The sequence below is a fragment of the Dromiciops gliroides genome, chromosome 4 (genome assembly GCF_019393635.1).
Source record: "Dromiciops gliroides isolate mDroGli1 chromosome 4, mDroGli1.pri, whole genome shotgun sequence".
Taxonomy (NCBI): Eukaryota; Metazoa; Chordata; class Mammalia; order Microbiotheria; family Microbiotheriidae; genus Dromiciops; species Dromiciops gliroides.
Genome location: NC_057864.1, coordinates 118095592 through 118117190, shown reverse-complemented (window position 1 = coordinate 118117190; position 21599 = coordinate 118095592). Strand labels below are relative to the sequence as shown.

General features: G+C 33.8%; 1 protein-coding gene across 9 annotated transcripts in view; it reads left to right on the top strand.

Annotated features, from left to right (window-relative positions):
• ESRRG (estrogen related receptor gamma) overlaps positions 1-21599 on the top strand; it is a 704143-nt gene that overhangs the window by 471519 nt on the left and 211025 nt on the right. For 2 of the 9 annotated variants that reach the window (XM_043963442.1, XM_043963440.1), the window contains exon 1: positions 683-883. The exons of 6 other annotated variants lie outside the window; for them this stretch is intronic. In XM_043963442.1, coding sequence (XP_043819377.1) covers positions 828-883 — 56 coding nt within the window. In that variant the 5' untranslated portion in view covers positions 683-827. Of the gene's footprint in view, positions 1-682; positions 888-21599 lie in introns of those variants that run through there. One more of the 9 variants, XM_043963449.1, reaches the window with a different exon arrangement.

Below are 21599 nucleotides of genomic sequence, written 5' to 3'. Positions count from 1 at the left end.
ATAGGTATATAAATTATATGCATATAAAATTTAGTAATGAATTCTTTTGTTTTAGTTGTGTGACTACACAACCATGTTTATGCAATCATTGCTACCTAAAAATAAACGATCATAGAAAAAAAAGTAGTCATTAAGCATCTTAGAATAATATTGAATTTTAAATGTCCACTACAAATCTTTTAAAAAATGAAGAGATGTAAGAAGTGAATGAGAAAGTAGAAGACTGAATCATGAGGCAAAAATGTAATGGTACATAGACAATGGCATCATAAACTTATTTCTCTACCTTATGTAGAATTCTTCCCCAAATTAACTGTGAGTCTGGCATGTTCTCTTCTTTTCAAGGTAACAGGCAAAATGTACTTTAGGTTAAAAAAAAAAACCTTCCAGTACCTAAAGAGTTAAGTTAATTATGTTCCTTTGTAGCCTCTCAGAAAATATTTGTAGCATTTAAATCTCTCTTCCCTCCACCCCTCCCTTATCTGCCCACTGTTTTCAGTCCCCTTTCTCTATCTCCACCCTCTCTACCTGCCTGGCTCTCCTCAATCTGTGCTGCCTGGGTTCTCCTCTCCTCTGATTGGCGGAAGCTCTTCCAATCTAGAGCCCGCCTGGGCCAGTGGGACTGCATATGTAAAGCCCTACTTCATATTAATAAGCTCCAATCGGGGCTTTAAGTCCTTGATTAGGAGAGTGTGAGAGCTTTTGGTCCCAACTGGCTGTGCCTATAGGCTTGTCACCAGGAGAACATTTGTGTTAATTGCACGGGCCTCTGTCAAGGAAACTTTGATTTATAGCTGGGGTGCACAAATAATGGTTGCCGGTCGCACATGGATTCGGTAGAACTTTGCATTCCTGAATCTTTTTCCCTGCACTACGAAGAAGAGTAGGTACCCTTTTTTTTTTCTTTTTAAATTGAAAAGATACAAATATATATGCACCCTGATTCAGGTAACGATCTGTGTATTTTGTGTGCATGAGTGGCTGTTTGTGTCTGTGTTGTGTGCCTTTTGTGCTGAGGGTGATCTCCTAATTCAGTAAGTCGAGAATTGTTCTCTGACTACAATGTTACCTTTGAGGCGAGGCTCGGTAACTGTCAGTAAAACAGCTGTGTGACAGTCACTTCTTATTCAGGTGCTAAGAATAGGCACTTGGCACCAATGCTTACTGAACTGTTAAAATGCATCTTTTACTAGGACCCATTTTCCCAAGGAAAAAAAAATGTTTTAAAATACAATATTCAAAAATGATTTATACTATTGAGTGCCTCTTATGTATTTGCAGTTTGACAGATATTTCCCATCTCCCTGTCATTTCTTACCTCACAGAGTTAGAGGGAAAATTGCACATTTGCTAATTCTCCTTCAGAGAACAATTTTAAAACTAGCCTCCTGCAATTCAGGTCGAGAATAATGTTATTTGCATGGTTAGCGTTAAGTCAGCACTTAGCTGACAAATCAATCCATTAACTAACTGGGGATTTTCACACATTCTGAATATTAACAACAACACCACTACCTTCACGACCAAAAAAAAAAACCAAAACCCCAAACAACAACAAAAAACCTCAAACAACTAAAGAAGGAAAGACAGTCTAACTTAATATTTAAACTCAGATGGATTATAAGAGAGTAATTTCACTTATTGTCTCCACAAGATACAGCAAAGTACTTTGGCTCTTATACTCAGTTTAATTTGTATTTATGCATATCTTTGTGTTCAAGCCAATTCATGTTGAGAATACGGAAGGGGGAGAGTAAATGGTGGTGGTGGTGGTGGGGTTTGGATGAGGACGTAAATTAGGTATTTTGGTGTAGATGAGCAGATCATAAACTTAATTTCATCCTGCTGCCAGGATAAAATATTAGTATATCCTGGGACCTGTCATTGGTTCATCTTTCTGTTGAGTCAGTTATATTGCTTTCCTTTCACATTACGATAATACAGAATGTTGTAATTTTGAAAAGGGAGCACTTAGTAAATATTGTGTCTGTGGCTTGTGGGGGGGAAATATAAGGATATGTTGAAGAGACAGTGTATTATAGGTAGATGTCCACTAGCTGTCCTTAGTGACTGCATATTGCATTGCTCTTTGTAATTAAGCCAGAGATGAAAAGTGACTTGCAGTTGCAATCCTGTATGTGGTTGATTTTAGACTCTGTGTGTGTGTGTGTGTGTGTGTGTGTGTGTGTGTGTGTGTGTGTGTGTGTGTATAGAGGACTGTAGGTATGGGTGCATGTGTGTGGATGGTGTAGACACCCTGGAAAAAACCCTGGGAGAGTTGGGCAGGGACAGAGAAATTATGGAGAGGGGGCAAGTTGTTCAGTTTGAAAAATCAAATAAGAAGACAGTCTTAAATAGTAGAGATTCAAAAATCACAAAATAAACAAAGCTAAAATGCCTAGTAAGATGTGATTTGTAGCTTAGCATACTTGGAGTGGCTGAATGAGAGAGTATAAAATGTCTTCATATTGGCCCAAAGGGAAGAAACAAAAAGATTACCAAAGAAAGCTCACTCAGATGCTGAACTTTCTTTCAAAAATAAATAAGCAAAAGAAAAGAAATTTTAATAGGGCCTTAAAAGGGAGTCTTTTTACCTGGTTTTCTTGAATTTTTCTTCTTAAAGCTAATTTGAATAATTAGTTTAGATAAGCCTCTTAAAGTAGATGCAGTTAAATGAAATCAGGGCACATGTCCTTTTGGCTGTGGTGCAAGATTCAAAGTAGCTCATGCTTTCTTTTTTGGCTCAATTAAAAGTCATCTTAAAAAAATTCAGATTTATTATCTGGATGCAGTTCTGATGGTTATGTGGTTCACTGGACAGACAGAAAGATCTAATGCTAAGCAACACATCTGCCTCTCTGTCTCAATTAATAAACCACAGAATTTATACATGCTATTAATATTCATAGTAATTGTACTTGGGCTGTACCCCCATCACGTGTATATACACAGAAATCAAGCCAGAGCCGTGTAGTTCCAATGAAAATACTGGAAAATTTTAGCATTGGGTTTTATAAAAAAGAGATTTAATACTTCAAATCTGAATAGATTAAGGGAGTCTGAAATGTTAACCTCTTATTAGATTCCTTTGATTTTAGGGAAGGAAATACTTTGAACCTTGAACAATACTTTGAACCTTGTTTCACATTTATATTTTTAATAGTAAGAATAGTTAACACTCTACTGTAGGAAAATAATGTATCTACTCATTTTGACATGTGTCAGTCTAATCATTCTAAATGAGTGTGTTCATCACATGAAATCCCTTTCAACCTCTGATTAAAATGTAACATTGACTACAGGATTATAAAGCGGACTTAATTTTACTGACTGTTTTAACAGTTGTCACAGCTGTTGGAAGAGGCAATGAAATATGGCCATGAAATACTGCAAAACAGGGAAAGGGATTAGATTGTTTGTAAATGTAAACATGATAGTTGAATTAAAGACCTAGAAAATCGAACATATTTATTTGAATTAACTGCTGTGGGCCACGCAAGTTTAGTCACATTCGCTCTGTTTTAATTCTCTTTTCTGTTCTATCACCCTATGTGTCTGTCATCCTAGCCTTTCTTTCCCAAATCAAATTATATGAAAATTCAGATGCCTAAAAGTATTTCAAGAATTATTATTATTTTTTAACTGGGAGGGAGGGAAAATACATACGAGAGGAAGAAATAAGCTTTATTTCAAGCTTTGAATCAGTGGGTACAATTTAGATAAAGAAGATAGATAAGGTCTTGCCTTAAGTCACTTAGATAATACTTGATATGGGAACTATGAGCAGACGTTACATTATTTTTCGAATTATAATCTTTTCAAACTACAGACTGGGACTTTATATTAGTTTAGTGGTAAAGTTGCATAGAACTAACTTGCCAATTTTTTAAAATGGAGAATACCTCCAAACTCAAAGTGATGGTATTTCGTACTTAGTTAAGAGAAGTGGTCAAATTTTTCCCCCTGGGGTCAGGGGTGTCCCTGGAAGGTTGTAAATTAGAGGGAGTGACAACAGATTTCATTGGAGTTTGCTTTAGGTTCAAAGTCTTGTAGCATTGCACATCACAAGTATTAGAGCTATAAAAAAGATCAGTCCTATTTAAAAAAAAATGAATTAAACACCCAATATCCAAGTCCCATAACTCTAGACTAGATCAAAGTATATTATAAACTATCAAATGTCCCCTACAAATTGTCACATAGTATCCTCGTTAATGAAATGAATTTTGCATTCTCCATGAATGCTAAATAAAGTGCATGTGGTTCATCTCCTGTGTGTGTGTGTGTGTGTGTGTGTGTGTTTTGTTTTGCATTGCATTCCTGGACACTTTTGGGTCAAAGTTTTAAAAATCTTGTTTCTGCAGAGGTGGCAGTTTTTTCATTTATTAAAGGTAGATGTGGATGAGGATTGGGGGAGGAAGGGTTTTGGCCAGCCCCTTTTATAGTGATGGTTTCTCATTTTAATGTGTTTATGGTGCTTCTCTTATTTACTGAGTGATCCTAGTGCGTTTCAGCAGTAATTAACCTATGTTATTAGCGAAACCCTTGTGAATATCCATTAATTATTTTGAATGTATTATTTTTTCAGTTTTTTATAAAGTAACATCATGTTCTTTTAAAAAAATTCCAATTTGGAAACATTTGATGTGTTTATTTGTAATCTTTCTTGTAATATGCATGTCTCCAACAAATTTTATAATTGTTACTCAGTCTGTTTATGATACTAATATGTCTCGAAATAAAACATTTCCCCCCTAAAAAAACCACCAGTGGTTAAAATAAGTTTCTCAGAAATTAGAATTTTAACCTTCAGCTTTTCAATCCTTAGAAATTTCAGGCAGCTTGTGTGTTATTTTGAGTATTTTAATCAGGTTTTAAGTTAGTTAACAATACTTTGGGAATTTTTGTAAAATATTGAACCAGCAGACAAATACTTGTGCTTTCAATGTTGAGAGAAGATAAGGTCCTTCTCATTAGCCATGTCCTATTTTTGCAATTAATTTCAGATCCATGGTGCTATTCATCATACAGAGCAGGTAACTTCTCTGATCCTATTCAACAATACTTTCACCATACCTCATTCCAACAAGCACAGAAACAAAGAGCTGACTATTGTTTTTGAAGGTAGATAGCATTCAAGCCCTATCACTTAGGAAAATACCATGAGCAGTTTTCTAACATAGTGACTAAACAAGATAATAACAAACCTGAATGATCCTTTGGGATACTAAAGGACAGCAACCTTTGACATTTAGAATTTTGGTTATATGTCATTATACAGTAAGTAAAATTTAACATTTCAAACAAATGGACTTTAGAAGTAGTAATTTTTATGAATGTAATTAATATTATTACCCTTTCTAGTTTCAGCTGTTAAGATCATTATCAGATACTTAGAATAAGAGTATAGATTTCAGTTATCGTTTCAATCTAAGTTTTGTATCAGATCAGTTCTGAATTTGTTTCACAGAAAATTCATGGAAAAGAAACAATAAAATGTTGATCTGTTATAAGTGCATATGAGCTGCAGTTCTATCCAGCTCTTTGGAGAAAATCTGTGATTATACAGGACCGGTTTGTTCAGTTTTTATCTCCTTTACATCCACTGGCCTTGTATTAAATTGTCATTGTCCTAAAGCACATGAGATAGAAATTAATTGCAGTTTTTGACAAGCTCTGACAGTGAAATATTTAGCCCCTCTGTCTCCAATCATACTTATGTGTATGTTTGATAGTGCAGGGATGACATCAACAATTCCTGAAACTTAACGATGTCCTTATTAAGTGTGCTTTTATATTTTGTGCATCTTTTAGAGTTATTATTTTTTCTATACACATATGTAAGCATATGTCTACTTACTACTAAAATTTCCAATGCACACATTTTGGATCACAAGCCAAACAAGTTAAATCTACATATGTGTACACATACCTGTACATGTAGTATGTATGTTTCTAATCATACCTATGAACTTTGTGCCTAAATTAGACACAAAGAGAAAAGAAAATTCAGGCTTGTAATCTAATGCATATATGTATTTATGCATCTACTTTTAAACATATGTATTTGTGTATATGTTTGTGTATATATATATATGTAGATATATATTTCTATATATTTATAATTGGATCCCAAGTTTTTGCTATATTTGTCAAGCATGGCATGTATCTTAATCAGATGGTTTGACCACTGCAAAAAAGACAGGTAGCTTCTTAATTAAACCCTGAACTGATTTTATTTTATATTAATCACCTACAATATTTGTTGTGTTTTAATTCATGTATTAATAATATGTACATGTTTGATATTATAATTATAATTTTGTGATTTGGGTCCTGTATCCTAGAAACATTTTTTAAAACTAGCTTTCTCTTTATTCTTGTAAGATATACTTAACATAAAACACAATAACCTTCATGTAAATAAAAACATTAAATTTATTTATCTTATATAAACACTTTCCTTATTTTTTTATAAAAAAAAGAGTTATGCAAGATTATTTCTCTCTTCCCCCTCCCCCAAATGAATCGCTGGCTTCAGAGTTGTCAGGTTTTTTTCAGAAAGGTGAATTGTGATTTAATTCAGTCAAATATAAAGAAATGTAACTAAAATGTAACAGTTTAGGTGCTATGTTCTGTGTTATATGATTAAAATTTTTGGTTGCATTCCTAAAAATTATCCTAGAACATAATTAAATCTATGTATATTCAGATACATAGTTTCTCTTAATTTTTTTTGCAGTCTATATAGTAGGTAAAAGTTTCTTCCTCTATTTAACACCTTAATCTTTTACTATTATGTGAAGGATTTCCTCACATTATATTCTTGACCCAAACTCATTTTAAGTTCAAAAATTAATTTAAAGAAAGTAATTATCATTTCTAGGAAATTAGTAATTTTAAGAACTATTTTAACTTATCCTTTAATTGGTGACAGGTAATTCTTTCCTAAATGACCACATTATATTTGCCAATATTTAAAAAATGCAGTTTACAAAACTGAAATAAAGCCTAATTTAAAATATTTAAACTATAGTCTGCATATGGATGTATGTTTGTAAATAATTTCATGTTTGGGACAGATTTATATTTTTAAAAATTCTTTTGAATGTAAGTTGTTATTTATGGCATTAGCCATGATCCTGTGTACTTGGAGGGTGATTAAGTAGCATGTTGCAGTGAGATAGAAAGTGTGTACTTTAACCAAATTATTTTAACTTCCAATCAGTTATCTTCCTTTAATATCTTTATGTACCTCAAGTAGATATATGCATACATCCATATGCCTAAGAACCATGTAACAAATGCAGTTCCAAGCAGGGAAACCTGAATATATTAAGTTATTTCAAAATAATGTATATTTAATTCATGACATCTACTTTTTAAGGAATCTAACTGTATTCATGAATAGCAGAGACATTATACACTAAAAGATACTAAACTAAGGAAAGGCTTAGGTCCTGGGAGTAAACTTAAAAGGAAATGTATGTTCTGTCTTTTGATTATGACTATAAAAGTCAACTCTTATCATACATATTCCTCTATGCCTTTTCATGTTGCTTTGAATGAAAGGAAATTGCACAAATCAAAATGGAACTACATACCATATGTAATGTGTTTTGGCAGCACTTACCTAGCCAATGAAAAAAAATTAATGTTAGCCATGCTGAGAAACATCAGAAGTATCACAGTTGCATTGATTTAGCATATACTCTCATCTTCTCCATCATACACTCTTAAGTAATTGGCCAGTCATGTCCTAGAAACACTGGAAGTTACCAAAAATTATCATAATGCAATCAGATAGATGCCGTATTTATTAAATAAGTATAATATAACTAACAAGGGAATACCTGTTTGCTTGCTGACTATTTGCAACAGTAACTCCAGGAATCTAGATGTTGGCAGTAGATGAGAATGGGGAGACAAACATCTGATTAGAATTATCTGAATTCTTTATTCCATATTTTTAAAATGGAGTGGGATCAGGGGGATCTGTCTGAAATAGTGACACTAACTTGTCCTCGTGTATTTGGTAAAAAAAAAATTTTCCAGTAAGTCAGAAAAGTGAATTTATCCCTACCCTGAAAATATATTTGATTTTGGGTGGGGGCAGATTTTTATGTTACAGCTTTTCCATTTTTCTGGGGAAAACAAACTTATTTTTCTCCTTTTCTCTTTCAAATAGAAACTTTTAAAGCTTATGTAAAATGGGAAAAATATTATTTAAAACAAAATCCAAATGACATAATGGGATTGTTCTCTGAAATATTTTGTCTTATTAGGGGTACAAACTAATCCCCTCCTTTCCCTTAGAGGGCATATTTTAAGTTATTTTTAGAACAGAAGTAAAACCTTCACCTTCCTTTTTAATATCCGGATTCTTAAATAATGTGCTAGTTCTTGTCAATATTTATGAGAATTTTGCTTGGGAAAAAAAAGCAAAAAGGTTCTATTATATCTATAAAAAAAGAATTCAGAAGTAAAAGTCATCTGAAAATGTAAAAATGACTATTGAGATGAAATTTTTTAGGTTTCTAGAAAATTATTTGAAGTGCAAAAATCAAATACAAATATGCCCAGCTACTTGACATTGCTCCCCAAATTACAATTGTGCTTGTGTAGGATATGGTTATTATGTCCATTTTTTTCCCCTCTCATCTCTACTACAATTCTGGTAGTAGTTGTTAACATACTGGCAATGATCAGATGTCTGTGGTATGAAATACTGCATTTAACTAATTATTCCCAAGAGTGACAAAGAGGTGAAGTTAGCATTTTTGATAACTGGATAAAGGGATTATGGAGACCACATCACTTACCTATTAAGAAGTGAATGTATACATTTTGGTGCTAGATCATATTGAATTGGTTGAACAACACTGTCAGTGATTTACATTAACATGAATGACACCTGTCCCATCAATCATGAGACCAAGGTGTCACAGATGGACAAGCACCAATCACCAGAATTGCAGGGCATTGCACACTTGGCTTTTAACTCATTTCATTGTTTTTTTTCAAATCTAGGGGGTGGCTCATTCTGTTCTTGGAGTCTAGACAGGAGCTTGAGATGGGCTCAGGTGGTGCCACGTGGGTTGCCTCTTTCTGTTCCATCAGAGGTATTCAGTATCAGGGTGGGAGGAAAGAATGAAGAGTTTATGCACAAAATCTCAAGTAGTTAGAAGTTCAAACTTCCCCATTTTCCCCCTCTCAAATGCACCCACTAAAGCTAACAACAAATGTATGTTATTTATAGTTCGTTATGTATTGTGAATCCAATTTAAGTAAGGGAGAAGCTTGAAATAAATTAGACTGGGGTATTTTGCTTGTTTTGCTTTCTCTTTGATATTTATTACAGGTTGAGTAATCAAACAAATGAGAAAAAAAATTAAAGTCTTCACTGAGCAGGTCATAGATGTAAAGCTGAAAGGGACCTCAGGTAAAAACTCACACTGTATGATTTCAGATACTAATTTTGATATGTAGTGCATTTTGATTATTCTTAATGATTTTGATACCTGTATTGGTTACTGTCTATGACAACAGCTTTGCTTTTTATTATATGTGTAGTTTTTGGGGGTAAATTCAGTACATTGTCCATCATATATTTCTGCTTACCATGGACTTAACATCCTTCTACTTAAATCACCTGAAATATGAAAAAGCTTATTCAAGTATAAGAAATAAAAGAAAGGCTTTTCTTCCTTACCAAGATACTGTGATCCTGCTTTTGTCTACTTTACCAAAGCTAAGCACATGATAAACTTTGTATATACTGTGCTTGTGCATGTATATGATATGAATTATACCCTTGCATAATATGTATAAGCATACCTATGGGCTTTATGGGAATGAAAAATTCTAAATTCCATAGTGATTACTGTCAATCTCGCATTTGTTTTCTTTCACTTCTGTTTGAGTACTTTAGTTGAGTGCTTTTATAATGTTTTTTTGTGATGGTTGTCAGGTTGGGATACTGCTGACATTTTTGTTAATGTCAAGCTTTAAAACCTGTGGCAAACTGGTAGAGGTCTATACTGCATGGAAGATACCGCTTATATTTGATTGTGTGTAAATACAGTTAGTTAGTTGGGGGTTTATCTGATAGCTTGGCAGAAAGAGAGAGGAGCTGTACAAACTGTTTTCAGTAACTGTGCTGTTCATACACCTGATAAGATTAAGAGAGCTTTCCAAATGCTGATATGCTTTGAATAAGAAAAGAATAATCACTTCCACTGGCACCAGCTTATCGGGAATGAAGTAAAATGCCTACACTTTTACATTAGCAAAAGTAAATGTTTTAGACACATTGTGCCTCTTTTCCCCAGGTTAAGTAATAGTAAGACCTTTTTTTCTTGTTTTTTTTTTTTGAGTGTACTAATGAATAAAAAGAATTTATTACCTTTACTAAATCAGAGGTGAATATGTTGATAAAGGAACCTCAGGGACAATAGTAAGAATACTGTTGATAATAGAGTGCTTCCATTTTGTTGGCATCCTAAGTAATTTATTTTCCCTTTAATGTTTCATTAATTATCATTTCTAGTATTAGAAGATGCACTTATTCCTAACTTAGTTTCCTTGCTCTCTCTTTTTTTACTGAACAGGTGACAGGCAATTGATACTCAGCTCATCAGTCCTCATCTTCTAAGTGTTGGAACCTAGTTAAGCTATTAGTCAGACCACTTCATGTATGAATCTATACTAAATTCCTCGAAAAGAATATTTATTTTTTAAAAAGTGAGTAGGTCCCGATAAATTTTAGAGAACTGTCTGAATCTAATTAATATCTTTAAGTTGTTAATCTTTTTGAAGTTCTTCCCTTTTAAAATGGCATTGGTATTGCTCTTTGTAAGCAATTAACTTTTTCCCTATCTTACCATTTTCCTTTCTTTGTAATTTGATTCAGGCAAATAATTTGGTGTATTCTGATTTGATAAATGATAGTGCAAGAGTAGATTGATTGATTTTGGATTACTATTGATTACTCTCAATGAGATCACTGTGACACACTCAAATCAATAGTATTCGATTAACTAAGGCACCACTGTTCTATACATCCAGCAGCAGTGGGGAATTCAGGAACAGAATGTTCACAAGCTGATAAATTGACAAAGCATTCAGCTTTAAATAGCCCTTTGTTCAGCACTAGTTCGCTAAAATATATTTCATTGGAAAGTTCGTTTTTGCAACTCTGGGCCTTTCTGTGGAAGAAAGGTCATTGGTTTAAGGTTTATTAAATTTTAACTAAAAACAACTGGCTCCATTTAGGTGTAAAATAATTTAAGTACTTACTGCAGGCAACCTTCATGCTTTTGAGCTGTTATTCAAAGGTTTCATTCTTCTATGAAGATGTCAACTGTAAACATAAAAATGCATCACTGGAAATGTAATGGTTTAAGATTCAAACTGAAATAAAAATTCCTGCCTGGGGAAAGCAGTATAATCAAAATAAAAGTAGTCTTAACTTTCTTTAGAAGTAGTGCTAGAAGGCAGCAGGTAGAGGGTTGGTCAGGCACATGGCTTCTTTTTATTTCTTCATATCTGAAGGCATTTAGCATGAGGGCACTGGAATTACATGCCAACGATCATATGGTCTCAATTGCCCCGATGGAAATATGCAGAATTGTGCTATCTCGAGCAGATTTACCAACTAGCTAAGCAAAAAAGTGCATTTACCCTATTTCAGGGCCATAAGGGAAAGATTTCCCATCACTTAGTGTATTTTTGTACAGGTCTTACACCTGGGATCAGGTATATATGTATTTAAATTGCGATTCCCTAAATTGTTTCCTTCAAAATTAAGTAGTCATGATGTCTGCTCTTTAGAATGTTCATACATGTGAAGCAAATGTTCACCCCAAATATGACATACTTTTGTGATTAAAAAAAAATGAGGTGGCATCTTAGTATGCCCAATTTTTAGGCGGAGCACAAAGAAGATTATAGTTGTTGAAGGTCTCAAAAAACACTGTTTAAGTCATATTTTCACCCTTTCCAGGATTGGGGGGGGGGGAGAGCTTATTGTGAGCTAAAATTAATGAAGAAATAAAATATCAATTCAAGGGATTCTGTCCTGAAACATGGGAGTTTCTCCAGGAAATTTGTGCAGTTCATGAGTTTAAGGGAGGTGAGTGAAAAAAGGTCTTCATGAAGTTTAATTCATGCCAGCCCTGTTGGTATTCTACAGACTTACATTAAAGGGATGGAGATACTTTGTTAGAGTTTTTATGATTATGGAAGTTCCATTCTCTTAAACATAATACCCCACATCTATATCCAGTTTTTTTTTAAAGGTTCTTTTAAAAACACATTTTCTTTAATTCTGTGCATTTTTTAAACTGTGACTTAGTATGGACATGCATCAGATGTGCTTTGTACTGGCATCTGTCAGGATGTAGTTAGGCTCCCTGAGAGATGCCATGTAAATTTGACCTCTACCTACCAAAGCTATTCTGAAAATTGTCTTCAAGGAAAGCTATTCATCACTTGAGTGTCCAGCAAATGAAAATTATTTAGGCTATACAGTGTTAAAATACCATGAAAACCAGATGCTGCCACTCCAAATTTTCATCTCTACCAATATTCTTTTATTAATAGGATCTAATATTTCTTAGCCCTTTTCCTGCCTTCACCCCCATCCCGCCTGAGCTCCATTACCTGTGCATCACTGCAGTTTACGCAGATGCGGAACTTTTTGCATTGGCACCAGAGGGCAGGTCCTTTGGTTAATGCAGTTAAGAAGAGAGCTTTAGAAGATGCAATAAAGTACTCTTAGGACCTAATTTTGCCCCAGTTTGTTCCTCCCAGATGTATGGCTCATTGCGATATGTCTGCTTGGGCCAGTAGGAGCTCCTGTCCAGCCAGAGGCTAAATCTGTCTGCTATGCAAAGAGAGAAATGACTTTGCCTGATAGATAGGAAGAAGGGACCAAAGACATCTGCAAATGTCTTCCTGAAATGCATTTTGGCTTTGAATTGCTTCAGGACTAGGTAAGTCTTTCTGCCTACCCCCATATAAACATAATTGAGCCTTAGGTCTTATTTAGGGAAGCTGGGGATGAGGGTGGGAATAAGGCCCTGGTAGGCAGTAGCTGGGGAAAGCATCATTTACTGTAACTTGGGTGAGCTAATGCCTCTAACTGGTACCACTGTCAATCTTGGATCTTTTCCCTTAGTAGTAGATTCCCCCCCCCCCCCCCCCCCCGTCTGTGGCACTGAATTTGATTTATCACCGGTATTAAGATCAAAAAAGAAATCATGCCTTTTGATGTTTGCTATTAGGCACATGCAGTGCAGGGGAGATCTGTCTTAGCATAAAAGTCACTGTCCTATTTACCATGTTTGCAATAATGGCATAATATTTTTTCATTTATTTGCGTTTTTCTATATTTCAAATTTATTATGTATAGAGAAAAGTTGACTATAAGTTCAGTAATGATTATTCATTTTGTAGAGGTAAGAAGACATTGATTTGTAAATAGCATTTTTTAGAAAAATGGTTTTTTATAAAATTGCTACATTTGTATTACCTTTAAAGAGACATGAGAAACAATGGCTACAACCAAATAAAATTTAGTTTTTCATTAAAAAAAAATCCTACATATTAATATGCTTTGAAGTGAGATGGCAAACAGGACATGGCGGAACTGAAATTTTAAGGGTCTGGTTCTCTAATATTCCTAGTTCTATACAAGCTTTGTTTCCAGTTAGGTACAGTAAGTAGTAGCTTTTGTCCAGCCTCTCAGTTAGGAGGGATTGCTCAGAGCAGCATGAACCACAGCCCATCAGCAGGCTGCTGGTCAGCAGCAGGTGTGAACAACATAAAACAGGATTAACACTGAACCAAAGTGTGTACTAAAAACAGAACCCCTGCCTTGATTTTAAAAGGACTGCCTGGACTCTTAAGATAGAAGTCACTCCCTTCATGTCTTAGTACTCTCCTTGTTTACTAAACAGTGTTCAATGGGCTATGTAAATTGCTGTGTTCAGCTCCTAAGAAGTAAGGCATATGAATTATTATGCGGTCCTTTTAAAATAACTACAAGGAAACCAATCAGGGCATTTATTTTTTAAGTAATATTTTAAAAAATGAATTTCATGGGAAATATCATTGACAAATTTTGTAAGGAGGAAAAAAACCAGATAATTTGAAAGTTGACTCACCCCTATTCATATTTTTAAATCACAATTTTTGGAATTCTCAAAATATAGCTCATTCTAACTTTTAAAATTTGAGGTGATACTGTTTTCATAGATATGTGCATGTGTGTAATGGAAGGAAGCTACTAGCAAAGTCATTTTTTAAAACAATGTTCATCTCAAGATGTTTAGAATATAGACTCGTGATTATAGGATATTTATTTAAAGAAAAAAAAAGGCAATTTTTCAAATTAATTATCCCAGTTAATTCACCTCATTTGAATTATTAGGCCAGTATGTTAAAAAGATTGTATTATTTTTAAGGCTCTTATAAAGTTCCATCACAGTATAGCGGCAGGTGTGAACAACATATTACAGAAGAGTCCTGTGGAAGTGATACCACTTAGTCACGTTTTAGGTATAGTTAGAAAAGAAATGAATTTTGCTTTATCCTTTAAACACATATGTGCTAATGCGGTAGAATAAGAAGTATATTCAAAATAATTCCTTTTCAAATGTATGAGAATAGTGCAAATTTCCCAAAATGAATATGAAGTTTATATATTGGTCATAAGTACTCTGGTCAAATAAAAAAAAACCCATGTATATTTGTGTGTGGTCATATATACACATGTATATATGTATACACATCCATACATATGCATATAAAATAAGAATTTATATTGCTATTGTTTTTTTTAAACACTATTTTTAAAATGTAAAAATTGTATATTTACTCTTCACCCCAGATTTGTCTATGAATCACTATAAGCATGGCTCTTGTTCAGTCATGTTTGACTCTTCATGACCTCATTTTGGGTTTTCTTTTTTTCTTTTTTTTTTATGATTTTTTTTTTAAGTGAGGCAATTGGGGTTAAGTGACTTGCCCAGGGTCACACAGCTAGTAAGTGTTAAGTGTCTGAGGCCGGATTTGAACTCAGGTACTCCTGACTCCAGGGCCGGTGCGCTAACCACTGCGCCACCTAGCTGCCCCTCATTTTGGGTTTTCTTGACAAAGATACTGGAGTGGTTTGCCATGTCCTTCTCCAGTTCATTTTACAGATGAGGAAACTGAAGCAAAGAGGTTTCCATGACTTTTTCAGGGTCACATAGCTAATAAGTTTCTGGGGTCAGATTTGAACTCTTCAAGTTAAATTTTCCCAATTTCCAGGTCCATCACTCCATCCACTGCACCACCTAGCTCCAGTAAGCATGACTCAGAATATCCTGTTAGAGAGAATTTTTGCTACAAATGTTTATGGTGGCAATGCTGATGTTATCTTGCACATAGTAAGAGAAAAACTTAAATCAAGAATTACAAGGCCCACAAATTTACATTTACCTCTACAATTATGCTTTCAGTACCTTATAAAATGAGGTCTGTTTTTTGTTTTGTTTATCTCTAAACGAGTTGTTTCCTGAAGCCATTAGTTGTATATGTTAATTAAATTGAAAGTAAGTTAATTAAGGATAGCTCATAAAATCAGGATATCAATTTGAGATTTGGATTATTAAAAATGCCCATAAAATAGCTTTCTGGGATAAAATTGATTGTTCATAGTTTTTCACCCCATACTCATTCCTTGTTTTGTATTTATTTCTGATATCCTATGTTATGCATGTAGTAGGTTAAAACTCAGTCTTATTTTCTTTGAATCATAAAGTTTTTTTAAAAAAACTTTGAAATCTGTAACATTTTTTTCTTGAAAGAAATTGGGACTTGTCACTACTCATCCTCAAAATTTAAACACATATCTTTAGTGTTGCAAAAGATATCAAAACCACTGAGAGATAGTATGCCTGAAATCTGATTACTTGGTTCTTTAGCAGTATGGATCCTATTTAACCATCCCTAGTGGATTTGATTAAGAATTGTAGGTTACAGCCCATAAGTTGTCATGTTCTGATTCTGGTGACTTGGAAGGAATAGTTATATAGTCATGTCGATGTTCCTTTAATTATAAAATAGAGCCTACACTGCCCATATGAAACATTTTGGGATGCCTCAATAAGGGTTGCAATTAAACCTCAAATGCTATTAGTAATCTTATTATATCAAAGACAGTTTTTCAGTCCTGGCACAAAAGAAAAAAATGGATTAAAAGATTTTATTTTTTAAAAAAATGATTCTCAGGGAATGGAGGATGTATACAAACCCTAAGCATAGAGTTCATATTCATATTGTCTGACTTTGAAGGAAAGGTTTAAATTCCTTTTAAGATAGGTAACCCCAAATAAGCGGCCATCAGAATGAAGCCTGTACTCATTTTAACTAAAGGTGTCAATGTTTGATACCCAGGATAACTTATTTCTCAGCCAGTATCTTAGATTAGTATTTGTGCTAAATTCTCAAACATGGGTGTCAAGTCTTTCATATTTATTTGACTTCTGAATTCACAATTTCATCTTAAATAGGCTTTAGTATCTTCATCATTTATTTTCAACATAGGCATTTGGTGCATTTTTTTTCCTGGAGAGACATGGATTTATAATCATTAAAATTATCGCCATTCAGGCATTTAAACATTTATAATTAGATGATTAGTAAAGTTAGACAAAAAGATACCTGGAGACATCAGTTAAGTCACTGTACCAATGCTAATAAGAATAATAACAAAAATATCTCATAGAGTCTATTTTTTAAATTAAGCGTTTATATACAATTTAAATGAATCCTATGTGCTTCTAGATTATTGTCTTATGATAACTTGGCATCCTGACATTGGAAGTTTCTATTGCTAAGTAGGCATATAACTTTTCTATACCTTATAGTACTAGAGTTACAATACTTCTGAACAACAACAAAAAAGCATTCAAATTTTGCTAATTTAGCTTTAGTATTTTTTTTTTTAAACACTAAATGATTTGAAAAGGTTTATCCTGAGCCATGCGGTAAATACTAAAGGAAGAACGTATTTAATGAGCCCCACAAGTAATAGTAACTTGACAAAAGGGGGCATCAGGTAGAAATACTTGTTTTTCCTTAATTTTACAATGTCATATTAAAGGGATTTTTTTCTCTAATACAAAAGTGTGTCTTTTCATTGGTTAGAAAGTTGCCTTTTATAATTGGATTGTGATACAGATAATGTTTATGCATCTTGTAGTTTTGTATTTAAACCATTTCTCTGGGTCCCTGTCTTTCCCTCATATCTCAAACTACTCCATACTGCTTTCTGTTCCAATGATGATAATGTACCTGGAAGGAAAAGGCCGTCCATGGCGAGGCAGGCAGCGTCAGACAGGGCGGCCTGCCATCTGCCCCACCTGCTGCATTCATGTGTCCATCTGGTTCCTGCAATAGCTCATTGCAGGCTTCCACAGAAGAACATTCAGCCTGAAAAGCAGGCTGTGTGAATTATTTAGGCTGCTAGTGTAAATAAAGACAGGGAAGAGAGAAAGATAACAGGAGGAGGAACTGGGAGAACCTTGTGCCTTCTTAGTCTTGGATGCTTTGGAATGCTTTAATGCATGAAAGCATTTGATTTGCATATAGATTTAGATGTATAGATCATTGTGAAGATTACAAGCCAATGAGTTTTATCTAGATTTAGATAGCTCTCATCCTGCTTTGCACATAAAATATGACTAGGAGAATCTTTGGGGACTTTTAACATAAGTGAAACTGATGAAATGTAATGTTTTTAAGCATTAATTTAGCAGAAATAAAATATTTCTTTTAAGAACTATGTGCCCTTTGTGAACCAAGAATTTATAACTATTTCACGTGTGTGTGTGGGTAACCACTTGGCTTTATAATATATATTTTTATCCAATTTCTTCTGCTTTTACTGTCATCTCCCCCCAACCCCTGATCTTAGGTAAGAATATAATTGAGATTTTGGTGTTAGTGATTTTTATTTTGCTTTTAGAAATGCAGCATTCAACTTATCCTCTGTGAAGAACACTTTTTGTGGACGATAAATAAGATTCTGTAAACAGGAATCTATCTGCCTTTTACACTTACACATGTGGTTGTTTTTTCCTCTTTCTTAGGTAATATCCAGAAAATGGGAAAAAAGGAAAATGGAGATATTTTAAACTCAGTTCAGTTAGTTAAATGATATTAATACAGAAATTTTAAAGAACTGAATAAGGTAGATTTGAATAAAGTGAATTTAAGGACCGGTTTATATTTTTAGCCTGCTAAAACTTGATTTACAAACATCTACCTGTCAGTTGAAAGAAAGAATATGATTTAGGTATGAAGAGTTTCCAAACTTTAAGAAACAAGTCTTTTTGACCTTTCCTTATTTTGGAGGAAATGGATAACTCTTTTTAGTTTTATTTAAAAGATATTCTGGACTTCAGAAGCTTTTTTTTTTTTTTGAAAACTCATGGGAATCAATTTCTCTTTCAGTTTCACATATTTATTCCAAACTAATCACTACCAAAATGCAGAGTCTAGTCCTTTATTATTCTTTTACTTAAAAGAAATTGGCTTTCTTGGTTTTTATATAATAGAAAGGGATGTGGTGGGGTGTTTTTTTTTGGCATTTGGAATTCTAGATATATTAATTTCTAAGATTTTTGAAGCCTCCACAGTCATTTGATTATGTTAAATTACTTAAGTTTATACCACTTTAAACTTACTACATTCATTTTGCATGTACCATGCTTGAAGAATTTTTTTTCTAAAATCTAAAGCCACAAACCTTGTTAGTGTTATTAAATTTCCATCCTGTGCTTGGAGTAGATTAACCATCATTTGGTTCATTGAAGTAATCAGTAATCCACTTTTCCTTATTAATTAAATAATTAACTCAAAAGTTTGAATTTTTCAAAAACTGCATTCTAACTGGGTCTTCTGAATATATACTTTTTGTTATAATGTAAAACAATAATTCAAATGAGGAATTTTTAAAAAAGTGTTTTAAGTGAACTAAACAAAGCAAAATGCTTACATTTCATTTTCTCACTCCCCCCCTTCATTCTATTCTCCATCACCACCTATGCCTCCTTCCCACTTCCATCCCCTCTACAGCCTCTTCCCCCTCCCCCCCCATCTTCAAACTCTGTCATAAGTAATGTTTCTGGTGTTTGTGAGGTTGAGCTAAAATAACATTGGTGCTAAAATAACATTTATATAAAATGCTTTAAATTCTTAATCAAGTCATTGTGATGCCATGTAATACTGATTGAATACTTTTAGCAGGCAGAGTAGTACAAAGTCAGCAAAGATGATTTAATTAGAAGGAATGTGCACATCAGTTCATCAACAGGTATTTATCAAGCACCTCTTACATGTTAGAAAATGAACCAGACCTGGTGATACAAGCACCATGAATGAAATGACTTAAAAAAAAAAAGAAATGGCTAAATGTAAGTACTGTATTTGAGTGTGTGTTTTCATTTACAATGTAATGGAATTATTTTAATAACTCCACATTTTGTATAGCACTTTAAAATTTACATGGCACTTTTCTCTACAAAATCTCCATGAGGTCTGTATTATATTAGCCCCATTTCACAGATAAGGAAACTCTAAGACAGAGGATAGTTTGATTTCACCATAATCACATGGTAAATAAGTATCAGCTAGGATTTGACCAATGTGTTCTGGCTTCAAGCCCATTGTTCTTTTTTTGGGGGGGGGGCAGGGCAATGGGGATTAAGTGACTTGCCCAAGTTCACACAGCTAGTAAGTGTCAAGTGTCTGAGGCCGGATTTGAATTTAGGCACTCCTGAATCCAGGGCTGGTGCTCTATCCACTGCCACCTAGCTGCCCCCTAGCCCATTGTTCTTTATTCTGTATCACAGGACAATTTAACATACAATCAACAGATTGTTTCTTTAGAATCCTATTTTCCTAGATTTCAAGATGAAAAGCACCTCAGATCATCTGATACAACCTACTCAGTTTATACATTAGGACACTGAAGCCCAGACAGATTATATATTCCTTGCTTGAGGTCATGCACACAGTTAAGTAGCAGCATCTGGATTTGAATTCAGTTCCTCAGACTCTAGATCTCATACTTTTCTTTCTCTTCCATTATAGCTTTTCAATAGGTTTGATTCTGGGAATCTGATCACAACATAAGACCATTTTTTCCCCTTAAATATAAGAACTTTTAAAAAAATCACTAAAGCATCATAAGCATATCGAGCAATTATTAATGAGGATGATTTTTTGCATATTTTAAATCCCTTTTTGATTAAGCTTTACGGTTAAAGTTTGTTTTTTTTACTAAAATTTTTTAAAACTCCTTATAGATGCCTTTTTATTTTTTACCTGAGTAAAAGGCATTTTCTGATCTAATCAGGATAGAAAAATCTTTGGTTTTGGGGGGGCAATTGGGGTTAAGTGACTTGCCTAGGGTCACACAGCTAGTAAGTGTCTGAGGCCGGATTTGAACTCAGGTCCTCCTGACTCCAGGGCTAGTGCTCTATCCACTGTACCACCTAGCTGCCCCTTAGAAACATCTTTGGACTGAATAATTCACTTGCACATGACCTGATTAAATCATTGCCACTTTGTCTGGAATATGGCATAAGTTTATCCTATGAAACTGGTAACATGTTACATGTGTGTTACATGTAGCACATTATTATATATGTGTATGTGTTTTGACAGAAGATTATACTGCTTACAGAAAATGGAGACCAAAGCTTTGTAGTAAAAAATTCTTTCTTGGTATAAAAATATTTTTTATCCTGCAATTTTCTTCCTGTCTTTATCCCATTTTATCATAAGACTAGAGAATCACTATTCTTAGTGTTGAATGTCTTTTTATTTGATATTCTGCTTAATTGAATGTGCTTTTTGAAGGCAATGGGAAAGCACTTTTAAAATAACACTTAGATCATATCTTTTAGTAATTTGAGACTGTAGAAGGTTGAATGCTTTTATAATTTGTCGAATGGAAGAATCTTAGAAAGAAATGTGCCTCTTTAGGAAAGCCACCCTCTAATACCTATATAGTTATTGGGTAAACTCATTTGAATTTTAACCATAATTAATGATATAAAGTTAAAAATACAATTAAGGTTTGCTGCATCTTTGTGCCACATTGTAGTTACCAGATAAATTTATCCTTAGTGGTTCTTAAAATTTACAGTTGACAGTTCAGTCAAATGGACTATATTTATAGAAGGTTCAGCTCTTTTAATACTAGTGTCTTATGGCATTTATGATGTTATTAATTATATGGGAGAAGTAGAAAAAGTAGCATCTATGTTGCTTCTTAATAGCCTCCTATAAAGTATTTCATTACCCTATCTAAAGCATGAAAAAGTGGTATAATTATAAATCATATGTATTTTAATTTGGCAATTTTTGGGGAGGTAAAGTGAACATTTTGGGAATGGCCAAATACGTGGATAAGACTGTACTTTGCTCAGATCACAGGGATGCTCAACAGAACATTGTAGGTATGTTCTAATTCTCCTTCTGTGATGTGTGAAGTTGTCAGTTTTGGTTTGGTATGTTACATCTGGCCTTTTTGCCTTAAA